Source organism: Antechinus flavipes, chromosome 3 (genome assembly GCF_016432865.1).
Source record: "Antechinus flavipes isolate AdamAnt ecotype Samford, QLD, Australia chromosome 3, AdamAnt_v2, whole genome shotgun sequence".
Classification (NCBI taxonomy): Eukaryota; Metazoa; Chordata; class Mammalia; order Dasyuromorphia; family Dasyuridae; genus Antechinus; species Antechinus flavipes.
Window position 1 is genome coordinate 4228406 of NC_067400.1, and position 24630 is coordinate 4253035.

At 37.9% G+C, this 24630-nt stretch overlaps 1 protein-coding gene across 4 annotated transcripts in view; it reads left to right on the plus strand.

Annotated features, from left to right (window-relative positions):
- FGF12 (fibroblast growth factor 12) overlaps positions 1 to 24630 on the plus strand; it is a 524631-nt gene that overhangs the window by 328671 nt on the left and 171330 nt on the right. For all 4 annotated transcript variants that reach the window (XM_051991636.1, XM_051991635.1, XM_051991634.1 and 1 more), the window contains one exon: positions 16250 to 16360. In XM_051991636.1, the coding sequence (XP_051847596.1) occupies positions 16250 to 16360 (111 nt within the window). The remainder of the gene's footprint in view (positions 1 to 16249; positions 16361 to 24630) is intronic.

A 24630-nucleotide genomic window follows, 5' to 3' on the forward strand; every position in this document is an offset into this window, starting at 1 on the left:
TCAACTAACTTGGATTTAAAAAAAAAATGGGATGAAAAGTACCATAGATTTCCCTCATGTATTTCAAGCATATCAACCAGAGGCCGAGGATTTTTTAAAAACTCAATATGTTGACCTGGGTATTTGTTTTAGTCTCATTTGTGTTCTTTGCCTGCCATCCTTGCTCTGATTCTGAAGGAGTAGAAATGCTTTGAGAAAAGCAGGGAAATAACATATAGTGTACCTGTCTAGAAGAGCATGTTATAACATTAAACAAATGCTGAATTATTTATATATAAATGAAATAAATTAATTGAAATTTGAATGATTTGTGAAATAATTTCTATCCCTTTTTTCCTTTAATAATATGATAATTTAAAATTAAATCTTAGAATCAAAGAAAAGGCATTAGTGAAATAAAACAGCATCAGCAAATTGGATCTAGCTATTCCCCTAGTTGACAAAGGAATGAGGTTTAGACAATTTAAAACAAGAGTTTTAGTTTCACAAATTGAAATGGGTTTCCTAGGCAGTAGATGTAGCATGGATAAAGATTTCTCAGTCTGGATTCTCAAGCTTGCTTGCAAATATCTCTGTAGCCTTAAAAGAATAAATGAGAGAAAATGGAGAGAAAAATCAACCAACAACAATAATCTGCCAGGCAAATGCTTAGATGAAGCAAAGAATTAAATAGCACAATTAAGTTAGTTTTTCCTAAAAATAAGTTTAATTGGGGAGGATGAGGATGTGGTTATGGACCTTTCTGAACATTAAAAAGGAGAATTTTTATGACTGATATGTGGGATCCCATCAACTTTTGCCTCATTTTTACAGCTCAGGAAACTGAGCCCAGAGAGCTTCAATAGTTGCTCATGATTGGTTAGTTAAGAAGGGCCGGGACCAGGGGCAGTTTTTTTGTTTGTTTGTTTGTTTTTTGTTTTTTGTTTTTTTTTTTTTCATTTGGATACACTTTTTGTTGCCTGCATCTTAAATAATTCATTCTATCATTTCCTTCATCAGAAGGTTTTATTGTAGTTGTTCTTGAATACACACTTTATGAGTTCTCTGTGACAAGAGTTGAAATCTAATCAGGCTTCCTCCAGTAACAGCCAATTGGCCGGTACTTGACAAATGCAAAGTTCATTTAATATTGACTGAATTAAAACATAATTAAGATAATTGTATTGAAAATCATATAACATGCTAGCTGACTATTAGTGGGTTTTTAGGGAATTCTGTGATTTTAGATTGTGTATGTTTCTCCCTATCTCCATGAACATGGAACATGAAAAGTTCATTACAGTCACTTATGGCATTTGAACCTGATTAAGATTCTGACACGTTGACAGTCTCATCCATGGGCATTGCGCTATATACAATAGGCTGTTTGGGGATGCAGTGGGTGCCCCTGCAATGAAGGCATTCAAGAAAAAATCTCTGCATGATGACTTTGTTGATGTGCTGTGAAATATCTGGCCATTGTAGATGGGTAATAAATGTGTGTTAATTGATTCCAAGCCCCAATCACCAACAGAGTACACGCTGATTATGTTAGTAGAAACTGCACATAAGGGAAGTCTCTTTGATTGTATGACTACTTATGTGCAATGACATATCTTGGTGGAAAACATGTGAATGGAAAAGGAGGTGCACTCATCATAGTCCAAGTATTATGTGGGTACTCTGATGATACTGTACAGAAAGCTTCCCATGTGGAATCACTCGGGATTAGAAGCTATGAGTGAGTGGCTAGTCTTATTTTTTGAGGGGTCACCCCCTAGGAGTATGAGCACAGACCCAGAGAACTATTATGATATCAAAGAGCAAAATGATTTCATTTAATTGAGAACTTGAAGTGAAGTAAAAAGGCATTCTCCAAATGATAGTTATTCTCCAAATGCTAGTTATTCATTTTGACTTTGGTTCTTTATTTCCTTAAAAATTCTGCTAAAAATATTTGGGCATTCTTGGCATATAGTAGGTGTTTAATAAATATTTATTAATTGGTTTATTGATTGATATTTCCAAATTGTTTTTCAGAACGACTACACAAATCCATATTGTCACCATCAACTCATTAATATACTTATCTTAATCTTTCCAACCTCCACTCTTCCCTTATTTTGACATATTTACCAATTTGTTGGATAAGTTGGAATTCATCTTTGTTTTCATTTATTGTTCTGGTCAGTCATTTCCTATTGTTCCTGGGCTCCTTGTGACCCCATTTGGGATTTTCTTGACAAAAATCCTGGAGTGGTTCACCATTTCCATCTCCAGCTCATTTTGTAGCCAAGGAAACTAAGGGCAACAGGGTTAAATGACTTTCTTGGTGTTCCATAGCTAACAAGTATCTGAAGTCAAATTTGAATTCAGTGTAATAAGTGTCCCTGACTTCAGGGCTAGTGCTCAGTGCCTTCAATTTCCCTGATTTGTATTTCTCTTAGTATGGATAATTTAGAGTGTGCTTTCTTCTCAATGTTAGTTTTTGTTCTTTTTTTTGGAAAACTCCATCCTCATATTGTTGACAACTTGACCACTTGTCTATCAGAAAATGGCTCGTATTCTTATATATTCATGCTACTCTTAGTATATATTCTGTTCTTCTTATACTATCTTATTCTTACATATTGATTCCCATTTTTCTTGGCTATAAACTGTGACTCTTGTACTAGGTTATCTATACAATTCTTTGGTCCTCTGGCCCCCTTGTTCCCTGGCCTATACAAGGAACTTTTGGGATTAAGCCAGGCTTCCTGAATTTTCGAGCATAGCCTAAGAGTTTAGCTTTGGTGATTTAAAATGAGAGTTGGTTACATTTTTAAACTGAAGTTACCAGATAATATATTGTGACCAGGGCACCACATCTGGCATTGGGTGCTCTGTCTGCTATGATCTAACCTCGCTATCTGGTGCCAGATATTTAGCAATTTAAACTCTCTAAAGCCTAGTTATATCACTTGCAAAATGAGACAATTGGAATAAATGATCTCCACTGTCTTTTTTACCTCTTATAATCTATGTTAATGGGAAATCCTTTTTTGTGGGTAGTGGGTAGATGCTAGCCATTGCCCTGATATTTTTGTCCTTGATGTTTGGCTCTGGAGGGTTTAATGATCTCACATTGGCCATCATTTGAGAGTTGTTTTAAACGAGTACCCTACTTTACATTGACTTCTGATTGTGTAATAGAGGGAAAGTGATACTGGAGTAGGACAAGGTATGGAGGCAGAAAACCTTGGGTTCAATATGACTTTGACCTTTCCTCCCTTTAGGAACATGGAAAAGTCAACATTATTTCCCCAAACATGAAATCTCCGTGTTTCTACCATTCAAAGGCATATAGGGTCACACATTTAAAACTACAGTGGATGTTCGGGTAATCTAATCTAAACCTCTCATTTTATAGATTAAGAAAATGGCCTTTTCAAGGTCACATGGATACTAAGCGGCAACATCAAGACTATAACCCAGGGGCCTTCCTCAACTCTTAATCCATCCTCTTGTCTCTGTGACACATCTCCTCTCACTAGGAATACTTAATGTCAAACTCACAAGTTTGGTGAGAGGAAAATATTGCTGAAATCTTAAAGTGGGGAAGAAATAGGAATTATAATTGATGTATTATAGTGTATCTATTATTTAAAGTATATCATCACATGCCAAAATAAATCAGTATATCAATCTAACAAGGCACATATGAGTGCCTCCTTCCAACCACATTCATTCATTTGTCTGACAATTTTATTTATTCATTTATTTATCTATATCTATTTATTTGTTTGGAATTACAATTAGCTCACATACTTCTAAATTGGGAATTAATTTAAATGAATGAAAAATAAATTTTGTGATTTGAATTATGATTTTAGAATGCATGGATCTTCAGGTCATAAATCAGTGAGCAGTTTGTTATAACAGATGAAGTCTCAAAGGAAACCAGAACAATAATGGTGCAAAAAGGTTGACTTAAACTGAAGGCAGAAAGAACTTGTAAAAGTCTATGAGCTACGAAGCTAGGGAGGAAATAGATTTCCTTTTAAAGGGGCTCATTTAGCAAACCTCGGTAGGATTGGATTAGCTCATAGGAATATGGCAGAAGGAACATTAACTCACATATGGGTTGGACTAGATATGGCCACTGATGTCCGATCTTAATAGAGCATTCTGAAATGCAAAAACAAGGCAGAATGCGGCGAAGACTGATGGGAAGGAAGCCAGATTCAGAGAAAGAAACCATTTCAAATCCAACTCAAAGCTATTTTACCTTCCTTCCCTCTGCAGTTGTGGGGAACTAGGTCTGCCAGAGGTTGACCTTTCAAAAGAGAGAAGGAAGAAAGCCTTGCTTTATTGTATTTAGAATTTCTCTGGTACTTTGGGTCAAAGATTAGCTCTTTATTACAGTCCTGAAAATAATGCTCTAGACAAATTCTCGGTGGCCTATTTGGATTCAGTCTGGGCTCAGCAGACAACAGTTGTTGTTTTTTCCACCTTTCCCTAATTAGCTGGTTGTTCACTAATGAACAAATGCCTAATGTCATAATAGGGAAGTCCCCTTCAGGGGATGAAAAGCACTCTTTGTATTGTTTTTCCATCACATTATGTTCTTTATGTTTGTTGGAATTTTCACAAATATATTATTTAAGTGGGATAAGTATTTTTTTTTTTTGATGAAAAAGGATTTGAGAGACCCAAAGACTGAAATTTCATGTGCTAAGCTCTTTCAGTGCTTAGAGATCTCGTTATTATAACACATCTTCATTTTTAAGGCTCTTGAATTCTAACTTTGACCTCAAACATGAGCCTACACAAGGGTGGGGTATATTTATATTTCCTGACATTTCAGGCACCAGGAAAGGATTTACATATTAAGCAAATCTTTCTGTTTCCAAACAGCCACACCCAGCCTCCCTAGTATCAGAGTGAATTTCTATTTTGATCATAATTATCAAGAACAACAGAGGCAGCTAGGTGATCCAGTAACCAGAACCCTGGCCCTGGAATCAGGAGGACCTGAGTTCGAATGTAACCTCAGACACTTACTAGCCTTATAACCCTGAGCAACAACAAAAGGAATATATTTGCAGAGTGGGCCTTGGTGGTCCTTTCTAACTCTAAACATTTCCTTGTTTTATAGATAAATGTATCTATATATCTGTTTCCCCACCACCATCACCACCTACTTTACCGCTTCATTTTCCAGATGAGGAATCTGAGAAGAGAATTGCTTTGACAAGTCAAAAAGCCCAGCTCAGTTCTTTATAATCTTTCCCCTGCACACACACAGCTTCCTCTGGGCCATGGGTTGATTCATCCATGTTCTGCTAAGATCTTAACTGACATTTCCCAGAGCTCTAAAGATCACCTTTTCTTCTTCATCTTCAGCTGATTGGTCCTGGAAAGTTATTTTATATTGACTTTCCAGATTATTCTAGAGACCTGTAGCTGGAGAAGTTTGTGGCTATCTCTGCCAGAGTTCCACAAGATGTATTTGGGTTCAGAAACGTCCTAGTCTGTACTTAGTCTGGAATACTGGTACTGTCCAAATCTGACAGGCAGGGGAGGCAGGGCGATTATAAGCCATGCGCATACATCTATTGTGTTTTATAGTAACCATCTAGAGAGCTCTGAAAACTCATAAATCAGTATAAGGAAATGGGCATGAAGTCAGTTCCACATAAAGTACAAAACTCAGGACTTAGGTTAGAAATGGAAACCTATCAACTTTCTCAAGACTTCTATGAGTGGGGTAGCCCCCAGATATAGGAAAATATGCTTATGTTTCACCTTGTCCTCATCAGGACACATGTGGAGCGTTTCAGTTTCCGTTTGGGCCCCATAATGTAGAGGGCCGGATGAACTCTTAGAGAGTGAGTGAGCTGGTGAGGTTGGGTATGCTAAGTTGAGGCCATGATTTGAGGAGGAAGAGGAAGGGACCTGCCCTGTGTCTCATTTGGTAATGAGTAAAATTCTGGTACTACCCAGAGTGAGTGGTCAGAGAAACATTGGGCCTCTTGGGCATGACCCATCTCTTAACATGAATGTTATTATGGAACTAGACCCTTCTCTCTGTGATTTCTCAATGTAGGGCAAAAATTAGCACACACTGACATCTAGAGTTGTTAGATCATGGATTTAGAGCTGGAAGGGACCTTGGGAGCCATGAAATCCAGCCCCTTACTTCCTAAATATGGAAACAGGCCCAGTTTATTAAACGACTTGCTAAAGCTTGCGTAGCTGTTTAATATTGGAGTCAACATTAGAATTCATGTCTTCATGTTGCTTAGCTCACTGGTCCATTTAGATAAAAACTGAGTCCTAATTTCATATCTTGGCTTTAACACTCACTGGTTGTGGACCTTGACTGAAGTCCTTAATTTCTCAGTGCCTCAGTCTCCCCTGGAAAATGGAGATAATACCTATCATGCTAAGGTTCAATTCAATTCAGTTTATAGAATGATAGATGAGAACCTGTCAGCACCTTCAAGAAACCATCTAGTACAGAGATTCTGAAGCCTTTTGTTGTCACAAACCCCTTTGTTATTCTGTTGCCATCTAGCAATCCCTTCTTAGAATCCTGTTTGTGGTCTATATTCATGATTGAAGGAAAAATTAAATGTCAATTAGAAATCAATGAATATATATATATGTATATGTATGTAATTATATATGCATACACACACACACACACATATATATATATAATATATATGTATTTATGTTTTCCTTTCTATTCAAGAGGATTTGTGCCTATGCATGTATATTCATAGTGGAAGAGGCCAGTGAGAGGTCTAGCCAGCTTGGAGAATTATGGGATACTGACCTCAGACTTTAGCCTTGAGAAAGAAAATAGGACCTGGATGGTCCATCCTCCTGCCACCAGCCTTTTTGCCTCAGGAATTATGTGCCTGCCCTCCCTTGGCTGGCTACCTGTCCCTGGAGAGCACTCTTCCCCAAAATGCAATGCTTCTCTCTCCCTGGATGGAGGCTGCAGGTAGCCAAGTCTTGTCTTTTGTCAAGGTCATTTGATTTAGTGTGAATCCTGTTTTGGAGAAAATGGAGTTATCCGAGTCCCATTGTTGTTGCTATCAGCTTGATGCAGCAGTGAATGAAGAAGATAACTCAGGAGGATAAAGAGCAGGGGGCCTGAGGCATTCCAGTTTACAAAAAGCCAGGGAATAACACAAAAGGATCTCAGCTGTGGCTCCAGCCACTCTGGGGAAGCCCCTTCCAAAGTCTGGGGTGCCCCAAAAGACAATCAGCTGGCCCCCAGGCCCTTCCTGTAGCTGCCTCTTTCATGGCATTTTGGTTGATTTGCTGCAAAGTGGTTGAGTGGAGGCAAGTGCAGGTGCAATGCTTTCAGCTAAAGAAATCCTGTTTGTCCCATGTAGAGGCAGCTTGGGCTCCCACTGGCTAAAGAAGCCTGGTGACTTTCACACCCAATGTGTATTCCCATTAAAGGAAGCCCGATATGGTGAACTCTAGGGGACATTGGATCCGACTATTGGGCAACCCAGCCCCAAAGTGCAGCCCTCCCTTTCCCCAATCTTTGTATGGGCTTCCCCTCCTTTTCCTTTTCTCCTCTACTCCTCTTCCCCCATTTCCTTTGGCCCACCCCGCGTGGCTGCAGAGAATTCTAGGCAGAGGCCATGACTGGATGAAGCCAGACTGCTGCTCCCTTGCCATTTCTCTAAAACCTAAATGTGATGACGGCCACACAAGCCCTGCTGCCCGGTCAGGTGTCTCCCTGAGGAGCAGACAGATTTATTTTATGCGGGTGTTTCCCAACCCATTCTGTATGGAGGGTGACGGTTCCATAGCTTCTGTATTCTGCCTCCCACTCACCTTCCCTGATGCTTTCTGCAATATCTGGAAGCAGAAGGGTGCGCTTCCACATTACAGGAGTCCATGCAAGCTTCAGCAGTCTGAGTCTGGCTGGCAACATTCATCTAAACGGGGTGTGCATTAGCCAGTGATGGATCACAAAAGAGCCAGATCTTGTCCGGTGCCATGCTAGGCATTTATGAAGCGTGCTATGCTTCTGGATATTTGGGATCATCAATTAGCCTGCTTTGTTCTAACAAGAGCTCAGAGGTGAATAAAATCATTTTATTTTCGTTGTTTTCCAATCACGAAGTCAGAAACCTCCCGAGAAAGAAAGAAAGGAGGATGTGTTACCCAGTGGTCATTCTTTAAGGGCAGGGCTTGTATAGCTTTCCAGATTTCTGGAGGAGTAAGAAACCTTACACAGCATTTGTTTCTCTGAAGAAATCTCCTTATAGCATCCCTGACAGAAGACAATCCAGCCACCACTTGGCTACCTTCAAAGGCAAGGGCCTCACTTAATTGCTGAGGAGGTTTCCAGTAATCTTTCATAGTGTTTGTCTGATTGATTCATTGGTGCCTAATAAATGCTTGTTGTTGACTGTATCTTAAGAAATTGCTATATTTTATCCCAGATATCCCAGACATCATTTTTTCCCTTTGCACAGTGCCTTCCTTCCCCAAACACTTGATTGCTTGCTAGTATCCCTGAAGGAGGGGCTTGAGTCCTTTGACAATGGAACAGTGGGGTTCTATTGCTGCCCTTTTTAGATCTCAGCAGTTTGGTATCTTCCTAAGAGGACTTGCTGCATCTTACTAGAATCATTGCATGGCTGACATTGGGCCGTGCTTTCCTCATTAGGGAGCTATAATTGTTAGGGAGTTTTTTCTTCCTATCGTTAAACCAAAATGTGCATCTCTTTAACATTCAGCTAATCATCCCATGTTTTGCTTACTAGTTTGTTCACTCTTTCAATTATTGGAAGATAGTGATTATGTTTTGTCCCTTCTCTCACCCAAATCGCTTCAATCCCCTTATGCTTTCCTTTTTCCTTTCTTTTAAATTTCCTTTTTTTTTTTAGCTTTTTAAACATAGTTATTTTGTTGTTGTTGCATATTCTCCCCTTCCTCTGCGACCTCCTCTTCCCAATGAGAAAGGCAAGAAAAATAAAACTTATTATAAATATGCATAATCATACAGTTAAGTGAAACAATGGATAGAGGGTGAAGCCTGGAGTCAGGAGACATCTTCGTGAGTTTAAATCTTACTTCAGATACTACCCGTGTGATCCTGGACAAGTCACTTAACCCTATTTGCTTCAGTTTCCTTATCTGTAAAATGAACTTGAGAAGGAAATGTCAAACCACTTCAGGGTCTTTCCCAAGAAAATCCTAAATGGGGTCAGGAAGATTTGGGAACAAATGCAAAACAACTGAGCAATAGTCATATAGAACATATTTCTACATTAGCCTTGTGTGTCATAGGAAGAAAAGAAAGGAAGAAGGAAGGAAGGAAGGAAAGAAGGGAGGAAGAGAGGGAGGGAGGAAGGGAGGAAGGAAGGAAGGAAGAGAGGGAGGGAGGAAGGGAAGAAGGAAGGAAGGGAGGAAGGAAGGAAGGAAGGAAGGAAAGAAGGAAGGAAGAGAGGGAGGGAGGAAAGGAGGAAGGAAGGAAGGGAGGAAGGAAGGAAGGAAGAAGAAGGAAGGAAGAAAAGAAAGAGGAAAATGTTTTACCTTGCACTTTGAGTTCATCAGTTCTTGATGTGGAGATAGAAAACAATTTAGCTCATGACTCCATTGGAAATGTGGTGATTCATTGTGGTCATCAAAGTTACTAAGACTTCCAAAGCTGACTATCTGTACAATATTGCTGTTACTTAACAACATTCTTTATTCTTTTAGTTGTTCTTAGCGGGATTGTAAAGTCCTTGATTTAGAGGTTTAAGGGACTTTAGTGGTCACCTAAGCCAATCTTCTCATTGTACTTGCAGAATTTGAGGGCCAGAGAGGCTGAACCACTTTCCCATGGTCTCAGGAGTAATAAAGACAGAAGTAGGTTTCAAGTTAAGGTCCATTAATTCTAAATCAGATGACTTTCCCACAGGTTCTAGCCATATTCCTCCCTCCATCCCTCTCTTCCCCCCCACTGTGTGTGTGTGTGTGTGTGTTTTCATTGACAATAAAGTTCAAAATAATTTGGAAATTGATCCTACTGACTGAAAAAAATCAGCCTTCATGTAGATGTTATAATCAAGGCTGGGTTTTAAGAAATGGAAGTGAGGAGCTTTAGAGGTCATTCAGTACAAAAGCATGGAGGAAGAGGACAATGTTTCGAGAATGAGAAATGCAAAGAAATCCAGTCTGGCTAGATTGTAGAGTGTAACGAACTAAATTGGGCTAGGGTAGGACAATGGAAAAATTGTATGTGGACAGATGGTGATGGGCTTTAAAAGCCTGAGAAGTTTACTTTTGACTGTGGAGAGAATAGAAAGCATTGGGCAGTTCTGTCAGGAAGTGACCACTCCCCACTTTTTTAATCTTTCCTTGAGGTTAAATGTTTTCATTGAAATACCCTCACCTTGACGGTTTTAGGTTTTGCTGTCTGGGACCAACCAGAGCAAGTCGAATGTAGATGCCAGGCAGAAACTTTCAGGACTGTGGTATCTTTTGGAAGGACACAGCATATACATATGTGGTTGAGGAATAAAAATTGTGACTTTAGAATTTCTCCTTGGCTTAATACAGAAAATTAAGCCATTGTGGAAGATATATAATATTGAATGACTTGGGGCAGATCTGGGCTTGTTTCTTCTCTGCCCTAAATCCTTCAGGGACCCTTTCTTGCCAAGTCATTTGATGCAGGAAGGGTTTGTGCTCATCAGGTGATTTCATGGGAGTCTTGATCTCTTCTGATGCAGCAAACATTGATTCAGTGGCCCTACGTGTGGGGGCGTCAGCTTTCATACCTGTGTTCTAATCTGTTGTTATATGAACCAGCCAACCCCTAAATATCCCAGACCAGATTTTCTTCTGGAATTGCTGTGCCAGTTGTAAGCCCTTTTCAGCAGACAGCCTCTTTTGTGGTTCTGAGCCCTTGGATGGCATGGCTCCCACCTGCTTGTTCTACCTTCTTTCTCTTTGTGTCAGTTCTATGGCCTCTTTCCTCTTGATGTCCCAAATGAAGACTTGCTGTTGAGCCTCATTCTTCCATTTCCTAACCCCTAAGTATAACTTCCTCACTTGATCAAATCCATATGTCAACTCATGACTTGTCAGTTTGCCTCAAACACTGTGAAGCAGGATACCCATTGTCTTTTCCTCCCCTCTTCCCACACCTGGCACTCCCCCCACATTGGCTTTTTTTTTTCCTTTTTGGCTGGATAGCCAGCTAGTGTCCCAACAAATCAAGATATACAGGCCGAGCTTGTGGTGTTTTCTGAGAGATTTCTTAAGAATCTGAGTGATTCTTAATTGATTCAATCAATTAACCAATAAGCATTTTAAACATCAAAATCCAAGTCATGGTAAAAAAAAATACTTGTATAGAATCAAAACAAATTCTGTTATAGCCTCAAATGACAAAATTGTTTTTACTTACATTTGCATCCATATTTGCAAACCATATAATGCCCACACCAAATACACACACACACACACACACACACGCACAAAACATGTGATACAAACATATATATGCATTACCTCATACAACATACTATGCATGCATGGTACCTGATGTTCATCATACGTGTCCCCCAGAGTCTGAGTCTTTCCTTTTCTCCCCTTATCTTAGTTCACTTGGTGGTTTTGTCAACTCCCACAGATTTCATTATCCTTTCTCTGCTAAGGACTTTTGTTCCTACCTTTCCTGCTTCAGTCTCTGTGCTGATCTCTGATTTTGCATTTCCAACTACTTTTCAGCTGTCTCAAGCTGGATGTTCAGCAGACATCTTAAACGGAACACGTCCAAAACAGAACTCATTCTCTTTACCTCTAAACCTCCCCTCTCCTCTGTCTTCCCTTCTCTGTTACTGTAAAGGGCAACAGCATCTCCCCAGTCCCTCTGGTTCACCACCTAGTTATCATTCTGGACCCCTCACTGTCTCTCACCTACTCCATTCTATCTATTGCCAACATCTGTCAATTCCATCTTTGTGACATCTCCTGACTCCACCTCTCGCTCCTGACTCTGCCTCCTTCTCTCCTCTGAACCTGTCCCACTCTAGTGCAGGCTCCTCATCACCTCACGCTGGACTGTTGCAATAGCTTCTGGAGTTCTGCCTGCCTCGAGCCTCTCTCTGCTTTAGTACATCCTCCATTCAGTCACTGAAGGGTCCAATTTTATTGAAGTCCAAGTCTTATCATCTGTACTCAGTCAACTCCAGTGACTTCTGATCACCTTGAGTATTACAAACAAAATCCTCTGCTTCGCCTTCACAGTCACCCATAAACTCACCTCCCTCCTACCTTTCTAGCCTTCTTATATCTTCCTCTCAGGCTGATAATATCAGCTTTATTATTTTTTTTAATCATTCCATCTCTTGTCTCCAGGTATTTTTTTTTTCCAGTTGACCTCCTTGTCTGATGCTCTTTCTCCTTATCTCTGTCCTATGCCTTTCCTGGCTTTATTTAAGGCCCAACTAAAATCCCATCTTCTATGGGAAGATTTTCCCAGATCCTCTTAATTTCAGTATCTCCCTTTTAAAAATTAATTCCTGTTTTTCCTTTCATGGCTTGTTTGGAGAATACAAGTTTGTTAGTATTTTGTTTCCTCCACTAGATGGGAGCTCCTTGAGGGCAGGATATGGATTTTGTTTCTTTTTGCATTCCTAGTGAATAGCACAGTGCCTGGCACTCAGTGGCAAATGTTTATAGACTGATAAACACGTAGGGGTCACATTCACACACTTAATCCCTGGAACAAACACAAAAAGCCCAATTGTTCCTTTGTAACTAGCACAGCAGAGTGCCTTTAAAATCTTGGATCATCTCAATTACTTTTGGGGGGGCTCTTCCAGCTCTGATACTCGAGGGACCCAGGAGCTCACCTCTCATTAGCATCAACTGGAGTTATCAGCCCCAATTCCCAGAGCACTCTTGGCAGAACTTCCTATGACAGGAAGGCTATTTTGATAAATACAGTGAGCCCGGTGAAAAGCAAACAGAAGTTGCAGACAACATTTAATACTGTAATATTACAGGAAGGACACATATTCCGATGCATTGGAGTCCTCCCTCATGTCTATGTGATATGTTTCTTTCAATGATGCTAATCACAGACTGTTTGTTGCCCCTACCTCCATCCCTAGCCTGGGCAACTTCTTCATGTCCCCTCCCTTCATAAGTTGGTCTCATTGCTCTCTCCTAATGTTCTTTTTTCCCCTCCCCAATATATTTTCTCTTGAAATGGAAGGAAAATCCATACTACCCTTAGTTTATTTTTTTAACTCCTTGCCCATGTATAGAAAACCCCTGGAAATGATTTCACTGAAAGAGAAGTTTTCTAAATGAGGTGGGAAAATAAAATCTTAAATTCAACAGACATGTAAGAAGAGACTGACCTAGACATTGATTTGGGTTGAGGATCTGAGGACAAAGTCAAGAAGATTACCTTCTAATAGGAGAATACAATTTTGGGATATAAATACCATAGCTACATATAGTTTTGGAGAAAGGGTGGCAGTGCAAATATGTAGGGGGTATTATATGTGAATTGAGCCTTGAATGAAGATATAGAATCTTGAAAGCAGATGAGAAGAAAGAGTGCATTCAATGCATTGAACTTGGCTTGTGCAAATGAACATAAGTAGGAAATAAATGCAGAGGTCAGAGATTAAAGGGTCTTAATTGGACTGGGACCGAGGATGCAAAAAGTGGAGTCATGTATCTGGTAAGAGAAAGCTACAGCCAATCACCAGAGATCTGAGATTCCAGGTTTAGAGAACAACTGCTTTATCCTATAGATAAGAAGGGAGCTTAAGAGACTGTCCTTTAATAATCATCTTTTGGTTTTGTTGATGGTTTAGAAAAGGGAGAGCTCTAGCAGCTGAAGATTAATTAAGAGATTATTGCAATAGTCATTTAGATCAGTGATGAGAGCTTCAATAGGGTGGGGAGTTAATGAGTTGGAGAGAAGGGGGGAATTTGAAAGATTGTATGGGGATAGAATTAGAAAGAAATGTCTTGGAAATGAGAGTACTTTCAGTCAGAATAGGGAACTTTGAAGGAAGGGGAAGTTAAAAAAAATCATTTTGAATCAAATAACCCCAAATTCCCACTTTTATTATGATTCATTGATGACTATAATGGGACGATAGGAAATAGAGTAGCTAAATTCTGAGCTTTATATGGGAATACCTGGGTTCAAGTCCCCTTCAGATACTAGATGCATGGCCAAGCCTCAAAGGTAGGTCAGTCGGACTTAGATGGAGTAACACCTATCCTCTCCAAGCCTGAGGCAATTATATCACAATTAAAATTTGGTTTCATTTTGTTCTAAGGGAATGACTCCCCCCTTTCCCCAAGCAATTGCAGGTTTTTGATATGAGGGACAGGATATCTCAGCAGGACATCTCTTTGTTGGGGTTGCAAGTCTAAGTTCTATGTTCAGTTCTGCTTAGACTGGCAGTGTTTATGACTTGGAAGGTTATAGACTATCAGTCTCTATCAGTTTTACTTTATCAACTTATTTTTCTTTCTTTTTTTATTAAAGCTTTTTTATTTTCAAAACATATGGATGGATAATTTTGACATTAACCCTTGCAAAACCCTGTGTTCCAATTTTCCCTCCCCTTCCCTCACCTCTCCCCTAGATGGCAGGTAATCCAATATATGTTGAACATGGTAGAAATTATGTTAAATCCAAAATATGCATACATATTTATACAATTATTTTGTTGCACAAGAAAAATCAGATCAAACAGGAAAAAAATGATGAGAAAGGACATAAAATGCAAGCAAACAACAACAAAAGAATTCTATGTTGTGATCCACACTCAGTTCCCACAATTCTCTCTCTGGGTGTAGATGGCTTCATCACAAGATCATTGGGAGTGATCTGAATCATCTCATTGTTGAAGAAAGCTACGTCCATTAGAATTGATCATCCTATAATCTTGTTGTTGACATATCAATTTATTTTTCTAATTTCTTCTAAAATTATCAGCATGTTTGACATGTTTGGCCCTTTAGCAAATCAAGACCACCAGAATGCTCATCAAAGTTCAGGGTTCTTTTTCCATGTCCCTGACTTGGGGTACTAAAGAATGAGATTGGACTTATAATTGGGGTTGAGAGAACAGGTCAGTTGGAAGGATGTCTCTATCATCATGGCTATAGGAGTCAAGCTAGTGATGTTACCCCAAAAAGGCATTACATATTTATTCATTTCTCCCTATATTTTCTGTCATAGGAATAGTCAAATATCAGAGCTTGGTTGATGAACAATTTAATATGAACTTCCTACACAAAATAATATTTTCATATTTTCTTGTGTCATTAATATTTCCTGTTATTTCTGTTCACACTGCACTCTTCTCTCTAAAAAAAAAAAAAAGAAAAAAAAAGTTAAGTTGAGGCAATCAAACTAGCAATCTTATTTAAATGTATATGCTATTCTGCCTATTGCAACATTCAATTCTCCATAGAAAGGAGGCAAATTTGCTTTTATACTTCTACAAAATAGCATTTATTAAGAATTTGTGTTGTATTTGACATGGTGTTTTATGCTAGGGATACAAAAATTGGTACCAGTCATTAAAATTAAACAAAATTTTCATTGAAGTCCTATTTCCAAAGGCACAGCATTTGCATCTGAAGCACCTTCTAAGATATCTCAGGTAGACAAGACTATTAGTTTGTGATCTCTTTTATCAGCATTGGGAATACTCTATTGTAATGTTGTGTGGGCACAGGGCTCTAACAAACCTCACCCAGACGCCACTCATCTACTCCCAATCAACAACAATCAACAAGTATTTATGAAGTGCCTATTGTCAGGCACAGTGCACGCTGTTCATTGTACTCAAACCATGGTGGCAAAAGAGATTGCAGAAGAATCCCATCACATTCAATGGCTGAAATGAAAGTGGAAATCCAAAGCATTTTTGAGCTGCAAAGAGAGAATTTGTTTTTTTTGTTTTTTGTTTTTAATTTTCTTTGTTTTAAAGTTCCTTTGTATTCTCTTAGCTATTCAATGGATAGTAATTAGCTTTCATTTATTTATATTTGGTTGATAGCTACAAAGTACTGTGATTTTCCCTCTAAAGAGAAAAAAAAAAATTATTTAGATAGTCTTTCTCCTGAATACATTTTGAATTGTGGGCAGACTGCTTAAGGGATGCATAATTTATCCAGGATACCTTTTGACAACTTGTGGACATGTTTAACCATCTTTTTTTTTTTTTTTAATTAAAAAAGTATGAATAACAATTTTATTTTGTTTTTGCAGAACCCCAGCTGAAAGGAATTGTGACAAGGTTATTCAGCCAGCAGGGATATTTCCTGCAGATGCACCCAGATGGGACAATTGATGGAACCAAGGACGAGAACAGTGACTACAGTAAGGACAGCTATTTTTCTAATTAAATCTAAATCAATGGAGTCCTTCTTTAAGACGCTGTGTTTTAAAAGACAGTAACAAGAAAATGAAATGTCAATCTGCTGGTCCTATGTAATGATTAAATTCATAGTCATTGACTTCCTTTGTCCACCTTTCATCTTTCCCTCCCTCCCTCTCTTCCTCATTTCCTTCCTTCCTTCCTTCCTTATTTCCTTCCTTCCTTCCTTCCTTATTTTCTCCTTCCCTCCTTCCTTTCTTCTCTCCTTCCTTTCTATTTTCTTTCTTTTTCTTTCTTTCTCACTTTAATATATATATTCTCACTTTAATATAATGGTAATAGCAAGAATATTAACTCAAAAGGGAGAATTAAGTGAATCAGTTATCAGAGGTTGAAGAAAGCTCAGCAGTCATCTGGTTTTAAGACCCTAATTTTAGTTAAGGAAACTGAGGTACAGAGAAATAAGTGACTACTCTGGTTTCCCTGCTCAGTGTCTGAAACAGGCTTGGAAACCGATTCTTCATTTGGAGAATTCAAGTCTTCAGACTCACAGCTGTTGGTTTGTTTTCACTGATTCCAGCTATTGACAATTGCCAGATTTTGATACAAAGATGTTGCAATTTTGGTAATGATCACAGAACTCATTATATTCATGATGGTGATAAAACTAATTATTATTAATGGGAACAACAATGAAGACTTTCTAGTACAGACATACTGAATGTTAGCTACTAGTACTACTAGCTACCATTCTGTGTTGTATTTGAAAGTTTCCAAAGAACTTGAGCCATGTTAGTCCACTTAATTAGGGATGCTTTATTAATTACAAAGCTGAAGCAATGGGAAAAAATTAGGAAGCGCAACAATTCTAGATTTTTTTTTCCTTTTCATTTTCCCAATTCTCCATTTTTTAATCCTTTGGAACATTTCTGTCTCATACTCCTAGATCTTAGGGAGACTTAAAGCCTTTTCCTATAAAAGTCCTGTGCCAATCCTACCTTGTACCTTCATCCAGAAGAATTCTTGCCACTTTGTCAAATTGAATTCTCTTCTTGACACTTTAATGATGCATTTTAGATTCATAGATTTAGAGATAGAGGGCATCTTAGAGATCATCTGGTCCAGTCCCTCCTCCATTTTACAAATAAGGAAATTGAAGCTCAGATTTTTAATTGAAGCTCAGATTTTTAAGTGACTTGCCTAAGGTCACATGCTTCATAGCCTCAGAACTTCAAATCCAGTATTATCTCTATTATACTTTACTGCTTTTCAAATTGGGCACAGAAAGTTATTTCTCTCCCACATACGTGGTATATAAAGGACATTTTTTAAACAGATAGTGTGATTTATATCCAGCTCCTTCACTAATAACACAGACATAGAAGAGTGATTGTAAATAATGGAGCAGTGAAAAAAGTGCAAAACTTGTTCTCCCCCCTTCTTTCTCCTTCCTTTATCCCTCCCTCCCTCCTTCCTTCTCAGATAAAGCTCAGCTCACTTCTGTTGATGTGGAGGGTCAGTTGTAATAAAACCTTGTAAAATGCTATGTTCTCTAAAAGAAAAAAAAAAGGGCTTTGCTATCTCAGCTCTTACTCCATCTTGTTGAATATCAGTTCCTTGCTAAGACACTGGTTATGCCTCCTGGGAAGTCTGTTTCTGTGTGTATATGTGGAACAGACTTGTCAAATTGAAAATGCAGTGTTTCGTACAAAGTCATTATGGAACTATTGATTGGTCTTTGGGTTAACATTCGATCATATTCATCATTCCAGGATTATTTCTTCTTAGTGTTTATCTAATCACTTTTCTTTGTTTGAACATGGTATTTTAAAAATGGAAAAAAAAATTGTTATCCCCCAACAAACAAACAAACCAAAACAACCCAACACAATCTGATTTTGGACAACAGCCTCTGGTCTGTTACTTAGAAATTTCCTTTAATCCAGACACAGACAACTGGGCACACAGATGTTTACAGAATATTCCAGGTGTGGATTATTGTAAACCCTTCCTTAGCTGTTCCTGGAAAACCAGTTGAAAATGTGTTCCCTTCTAGAATTGGGTCAGGGGCATTTTTCCTGCAGATAGAGGGCTCAACATTTTATTCCAGTGAGATGTGGAAATTTTCCATAGTTAGAAGCTCAAATAGACTTAAAAATTGCAGGAATTTGCACTTCTAGGGACCCGGAATTGAATCCAAGCTCCGATATTTACTCTCTGTATAACCTTAGAGAAAGTGGTTAATACTTTGGCTTCTCAATTTCCTTATCAGCAAAATAAAGGAGTAGGAAGAGATATTCAAGCTTTGAAAATTAAGTAAAATTTGTCACATGACAATAGTTATGATATTAGTATCTGTGGAATGAGAAAATATAGGTTGACAAAATATTAGTATGTGTATTACCTTCTCTGGACCCATAAACACAAGTAGGATCCTTTGAAAGATTACTATTCCATATTTAAGGTATGTTGTTAGTCTACATTTCTAAAAATAGATCAAAAGTCCCTACCAACATATGTACTTTTTACATAGGAAATAATTAGTTCAAAGGAAAAAAGTATTGAAACCATAAAAATAAAACATTCTTCCTCTCTTCACAATATACTCTAAATGAAAAGACTGACCCCCCACAGATATTATCCTAGTAGAGATAGGTATATAGGGAGTAAATATGGCCAATGTGATTCACACTTTCAACACTTTCTAGCACAAATATTTTATTTTTTCCTCTTTTCATCTTTCCCTTCCCCATGGTTGTAGCTTCATTGTTGTATAAATTGCTTCCTGAGGCTTCCTGGACCCATTCTTTTCCATATAACACTTCAGCTCTATGGGTGGGCTGTCTGAGCCTGCTTTCTACTGGCTGTGAGCATCTCCTAGTAGACAAGTTTCTCTGCTCCCCTTCCTGTATTCCAAAATCAAGCAAGCAATTCAGATCTATTAAAGTACAATGTGCTAGAGATTGTGCTATCACTGGAAATACAATGATGAAACTGAAATGTCCTCTGTCCTTAAGGAGTTTACATTCTGATGATGAAAACATCATGAGTGTATTGAAGAATATACAAGAAATCTCCATAATTAATACAACATAAAAACCAAGGAAAGAATTCATGCAACTGTGGTACTTGGACAGAGTGTCCAACCAGGCATTCCAAAAGGTGATTGCATGGGGAGAGAGCCATCCAGGCGTGGGGTATAGTCAATGCCGAAACAAGGTGTTAAGGACCATTTCTGGATGAAGGGGCAGGTCAATTCTCCAAGAGTCTCCACAGCTGTGAATAATAAACTTGAAGGAGATGCAAAGCAGCCTTCACAGATGTTCCTTGTGGATTGGGAATGAAATAAATTGGAGGCAAGAGGGAAGAGGAGAGAGATCAGAGAACATAACTGCTTCTCAGTCTTCTTGTATCATCATCATCCTCTCACATGAAGAGATCCACTTTACAGGTCTGAGTTAGACCTCCAGCAGCCACTGGCAGGTGGCTCCCATATCACAACAACAAGGAAGTGAAAAATGCAAGGAACAGCTGTGAGAAACAGTAATAAAGACAGTTTGTCATAGAGTGTGGGAAAGAAAGCAATATAGAACAAACCTAGAAAGTTATAAAAGGTACAGTCTGTGATGAACTTTAAATTCCAAATAACTCATATTTTGTACTAGAAGAAATATAATTGCTAGAATTTGTTGAATAGAGGGTAGCATGTTCAGACCTGCAATTTAATAAAATTACTTTGGCAGATGTATTAAGAATGGGTTGGAATAAAGGAAGAATTAGGACATTATTACAAGAATTGATGTAAAGGGATGGGTATGTGATTAAAGAAAAGGAATATAAAAATGAGAATTTGTGAAGGTTGAAAGGATGAGATTTTCCAAACAATTGGTTATGTGAGATGTAAGCAGGTGAGGAGTCACGAGATAATGGTGCTATAAATGTGGGCATCTGGAAGGATGCTGGTACACTTGACAGAAATAAAGAAATTTGAAATAAGCTTGGATTTCAGCAAACATGTTAAGAATTCACTTTTGGACATACTGAGTCTAAACTCAGTAGAACATGCAGTTGCAAACATCAAGTGGTTAATTCATGATGTAGGGCTGGAAGTCTGGAAAAAAGATAAGAGCTGGGTCTATAGATTAGGGTGTCTTCTGTACACAGAAGATCAGTGATACCATGGGAGCTAATAGGATGACCAAATAATACAGCATAGAAGAAAAAAGAGAAAAGAACCAAAAAGAGAGCCTAAAGGAACACTCACAATGAATACGCATTATGTGGATGAAGATCCAACAGAGTCAATTGAGGAGTTACCACACAGATCATGGGCAAACAGTCATGAAACTCTGGAGAGTCTAGGGTGATCAAGAGTGTCACATTTCAAAAAAAAACTTAGGAAGGGTGGAAAAAGCATATGGGGAAAAGTGAATGATGATTCTCTCAGGAACTAAGTTTTTCTTCCATATCTGATTTTTCTCTATAATGCCTGAGGCGAATCTTTCTCAGTCTAGGAAGGTCATATAGCAGATAGAGTGATGGATATGTAATATAAAAGACCTGTGTTTCAGCTCTATGGCTCTCACTTACCTTCTGCCTCTTCTGTAAAATGGGATAATAATAACATTTACCTTACGAGGCTGTGGTGATGATAAATGATATAAGCTATCCAAAGTTGAAAGCAGTTGCTAAATACTGCTCTTCTTTTATTTGTTATTATTAAAATGACTTCAGAGTTAGCTAACTTCCTTTTTAAGTCTATCTGGCAGCATTCTCGAGCTTTCGGCTATCCAGTGACTAGTCACTCTATAATTCCATTAAATTGATTAAAGGATTTTTTTGAAGATTTCAAAAAAAATAGATGTTTATTTACACTTCAATTACTTTGCTAAATCAGTCTAAAAACCCATTTCGTACCCGAAGAGAGAAAAATTAATATCACCTCGAGTTCTTCTATATGGATTTCTACTGTATGGATTCTACAATATAATTGATTTTATGCTATATTGATTTTTATAATTAAGTCTGCATCTGCCTTTAGTCACATTTCTATGTCCTTGAGTTGAGCTCAGGAATTCGGTTTTGCCTCTGAGGTATCTTTGCCAAGAAAATCCCAAATGGGGTCACAAAGAGTCAGACATGACTGAAAATGCCTGAACTAGCTTAAATTTATTTTAAAAGAAAAGTTGTTATCTCTCATATCAATACCCCCTGGGATACTTCCTAGAAATCTCTTAAGCTCAACAAGCTAACTTGTTACAATCCCTCAAAGATATGTTGTTTTTCCTTTGCATAATTAGGAGGATTTTATCTCTTCCAAGGAGACAGTGGCTAGTAGTTGTGATCCCCTAGCAAAGTCTACAAGATACAGATGGGTCCCATAAAACAATGAGCATACCTTAACTTAATGTTTGACCTAAATGCCAGCCAACTTTTTTCAATAAGGCCAGTCATAATTTTTTTGTCCCAACCCAACAGTCTATCACCTTTCCCTCATATCTACCAAGACCCCTGATTTGTTCTGTATCATGAAAGAGGGTTTCCTCCTCTTGAAGTCATTGGTTTTGCTGAGGCTGCCAGATTGACCCATTTTATATGTGCCATTTAATAAGCTCATCTTGTTTGAAGCCTGTGCCTCGAATATCTTTATTAAATTTATTCAACTTATACCTATAGAAAGTGCACGTGGACCATTTCACAGATTGAAAGGAGGGAAACTCTTTGCTTTTTTTGTATATTTCCTATACCTATAATTTTATCAATGGGTTGGAGAAACTCAAGTATTCATAGATCCTAATCATTCCTCATTACATCTGAATTTAGTACAGTTTTAAATGAATTTTGTATTAGTCAAAGCTCATTTGGAGAAAAAAGTAATGAGCAATCGAATGAGACACAGCATTGATTCAATCTTTAGAAATTGCCTTTATTATTTAGGGTACTGAGTCATTGAATAAGATGGGGTGCTCTTTTGCTGCTCTCAGAGTTTGTCTCAAAATAGATTGCTTGAGATTCATGTGGATTTGCAGATTCCTTGTAGTAACTTCAAGTCCACCAGAGGCTGAGATCAGTAAACTGTGGGGCTAGATAAACTCTAAAGTATCTTCTACTATAAAACTCTGATCCCAATTTTAGTAACCCCAAATAGGCACAAAAATGGATTTTAAAATATTGCTTTCCTATTCAAAATGAAAGATTATTTGGAGAGGGCAGAGGGTAGGAAAGATGGAGGTCAGTCTTATAAACAGATTATAAATAGTACTCTAAAATGTTAGAAGTTTAACTGTGATAATGCTAAGGCAGACAGTTGCCACTAAAAAGGAAATCTGCATTATGAGTGATATCTGTGCTTTGTGAAGATCATGGGAAATATCAGTATGTATCTACATTTGTTGGAAGTCAAATGTTGCCTCTTGGTGCCCTCAACGCTACATTGGTGGTTTAACTGTTTGTGAAGTACTATGCTAGATGTTAAGACAAATTAAAAAGAAGCCTCAGTACCTGCCTTTCTGCTTCCACTTCCAGTATTATCTCAATCTCTTGGGGGTTTTATCATGATCAGAGCTGTCTATTTTCTTCTTTGACATCTTAGCCTAGTTTTTAGCCAGAAAGAATTCTAACATGGATCTTCATGAAAGTGACATGTCCTTAGCATCAGTCTTGCTCATTTATTCGTGCTATGAAAAAATATTCACCTTTCCACAAATACAGCATTTTGGTCCTTAGTCACTCATTTCGATTTAGTTGGCAGATCACAGTTAATTGGTACTGGAGCCAGTATTTAAATTTGGTCTGTTGATCCTAAATTCAGTGCCCTTTCCACTAGAATATGATTTCTCAAAAACTTTGGAATGAAAATAACTTCAGAGGATATTTGGACTAGCTCATTATAATCTCTTTCATGCCATATCCAATAACTAGTCTTTTAGTCTCACATTCCCCTTCAATTACAGAAAATTCATTAATCTATTAGTCAGGGAGTCTATTCTGCTTCTAGACCGCTTGAACTGTGAGCATCTGTATTTTTATACCACCTCTTTCCTCCATTTTGGGTCAGAGGATTGCTCACTGTCCTCTTTGCCAGTGACAAATCCTCTTCTTTCATTCTTGATCCTTTCTTTGTCCTCTTGTCTTCTTGGACATCTCCCCATTGACTACAGCTTTTCATATTTCTATCATCAATTGGAAGAGTTCTATAAGCCAACTGATATTTGAAAAAGAATAGCTTCTAGAACATACCCTAACATCACTCAAGTAGTACTCACCCTTTATTTTAAAATCTCCAGGAAGAGCTAACCTATGAAATTCTCATGAAGTAGTTTAACTTTTTGATAGCTAGACAGATTTTCTTTATATAACCCTTTGTCTTTTTATATCTACCCATTGTTCCTTGGTTTTTCCCTTGAGCTAAAAAGAATAAGCAATTCCCTCATGCATGTACTAGTTCATCAGAAACTATCATGTCTCCCACTAGTCTTTTTTCCATTCTATTCTTTTTTTGGTCTGTCATTTTATGCATTTTTATTTTAAATATTATTTTATTTTTTCCAGTTATACATAAACACAAATTTTACTCTTGTCATTTTTAAAGCCCATCATTTCTTCAACCAATCATTATATTTTTTTATCAATATCATTTTCAATACTTCATTATATTATTTTTACATCACCATTGTTTACATCTCACTTCCTATAACAGTATCTAGCATAACTACTTTGTAAATAAAGAAACAGAGAAGCATTCTACTAAAACTAAATGATAACATCATCTGAATCTATTCATATATTCAGGCCACACATCATGCTTCTTGACCACATAACAAATAATCAGTCAACAAGTTAATTTATCGACTATCTTCTGTGGGTCAGACTATGTGCTGAGCAGAATGGACCCAAAGTAAAAAAGAAAAAAAAAAGCAGTTCCCATTCTCGAGGAACTCATAATCTAAGGTATGAGACAAACATATAAATATCTAGGGACTTAAAAGAAATATACAGATAAAAAAGAAAGTGATTCTCAGAAGCAATAGTTTTCTCAGCTGGGGGAATCAGAAAGACCTCCCACAGAAACTAATGCTTGAGCTGAATTTTGAAGAAATTCAGAAATTTTAAGAGATGGAAGCAAGATTATGGGACAGTCAGTACAGAAATGTGGATATGGAAGATAAAATATCATGTGTGAAAAGTGCTGCCAAAAAGTGTGAGATTTATTTTGTCATCTCTTTGCCATGGAAAGCTTGATCAATATAAAAACCAAAATTAATTGTCTGTT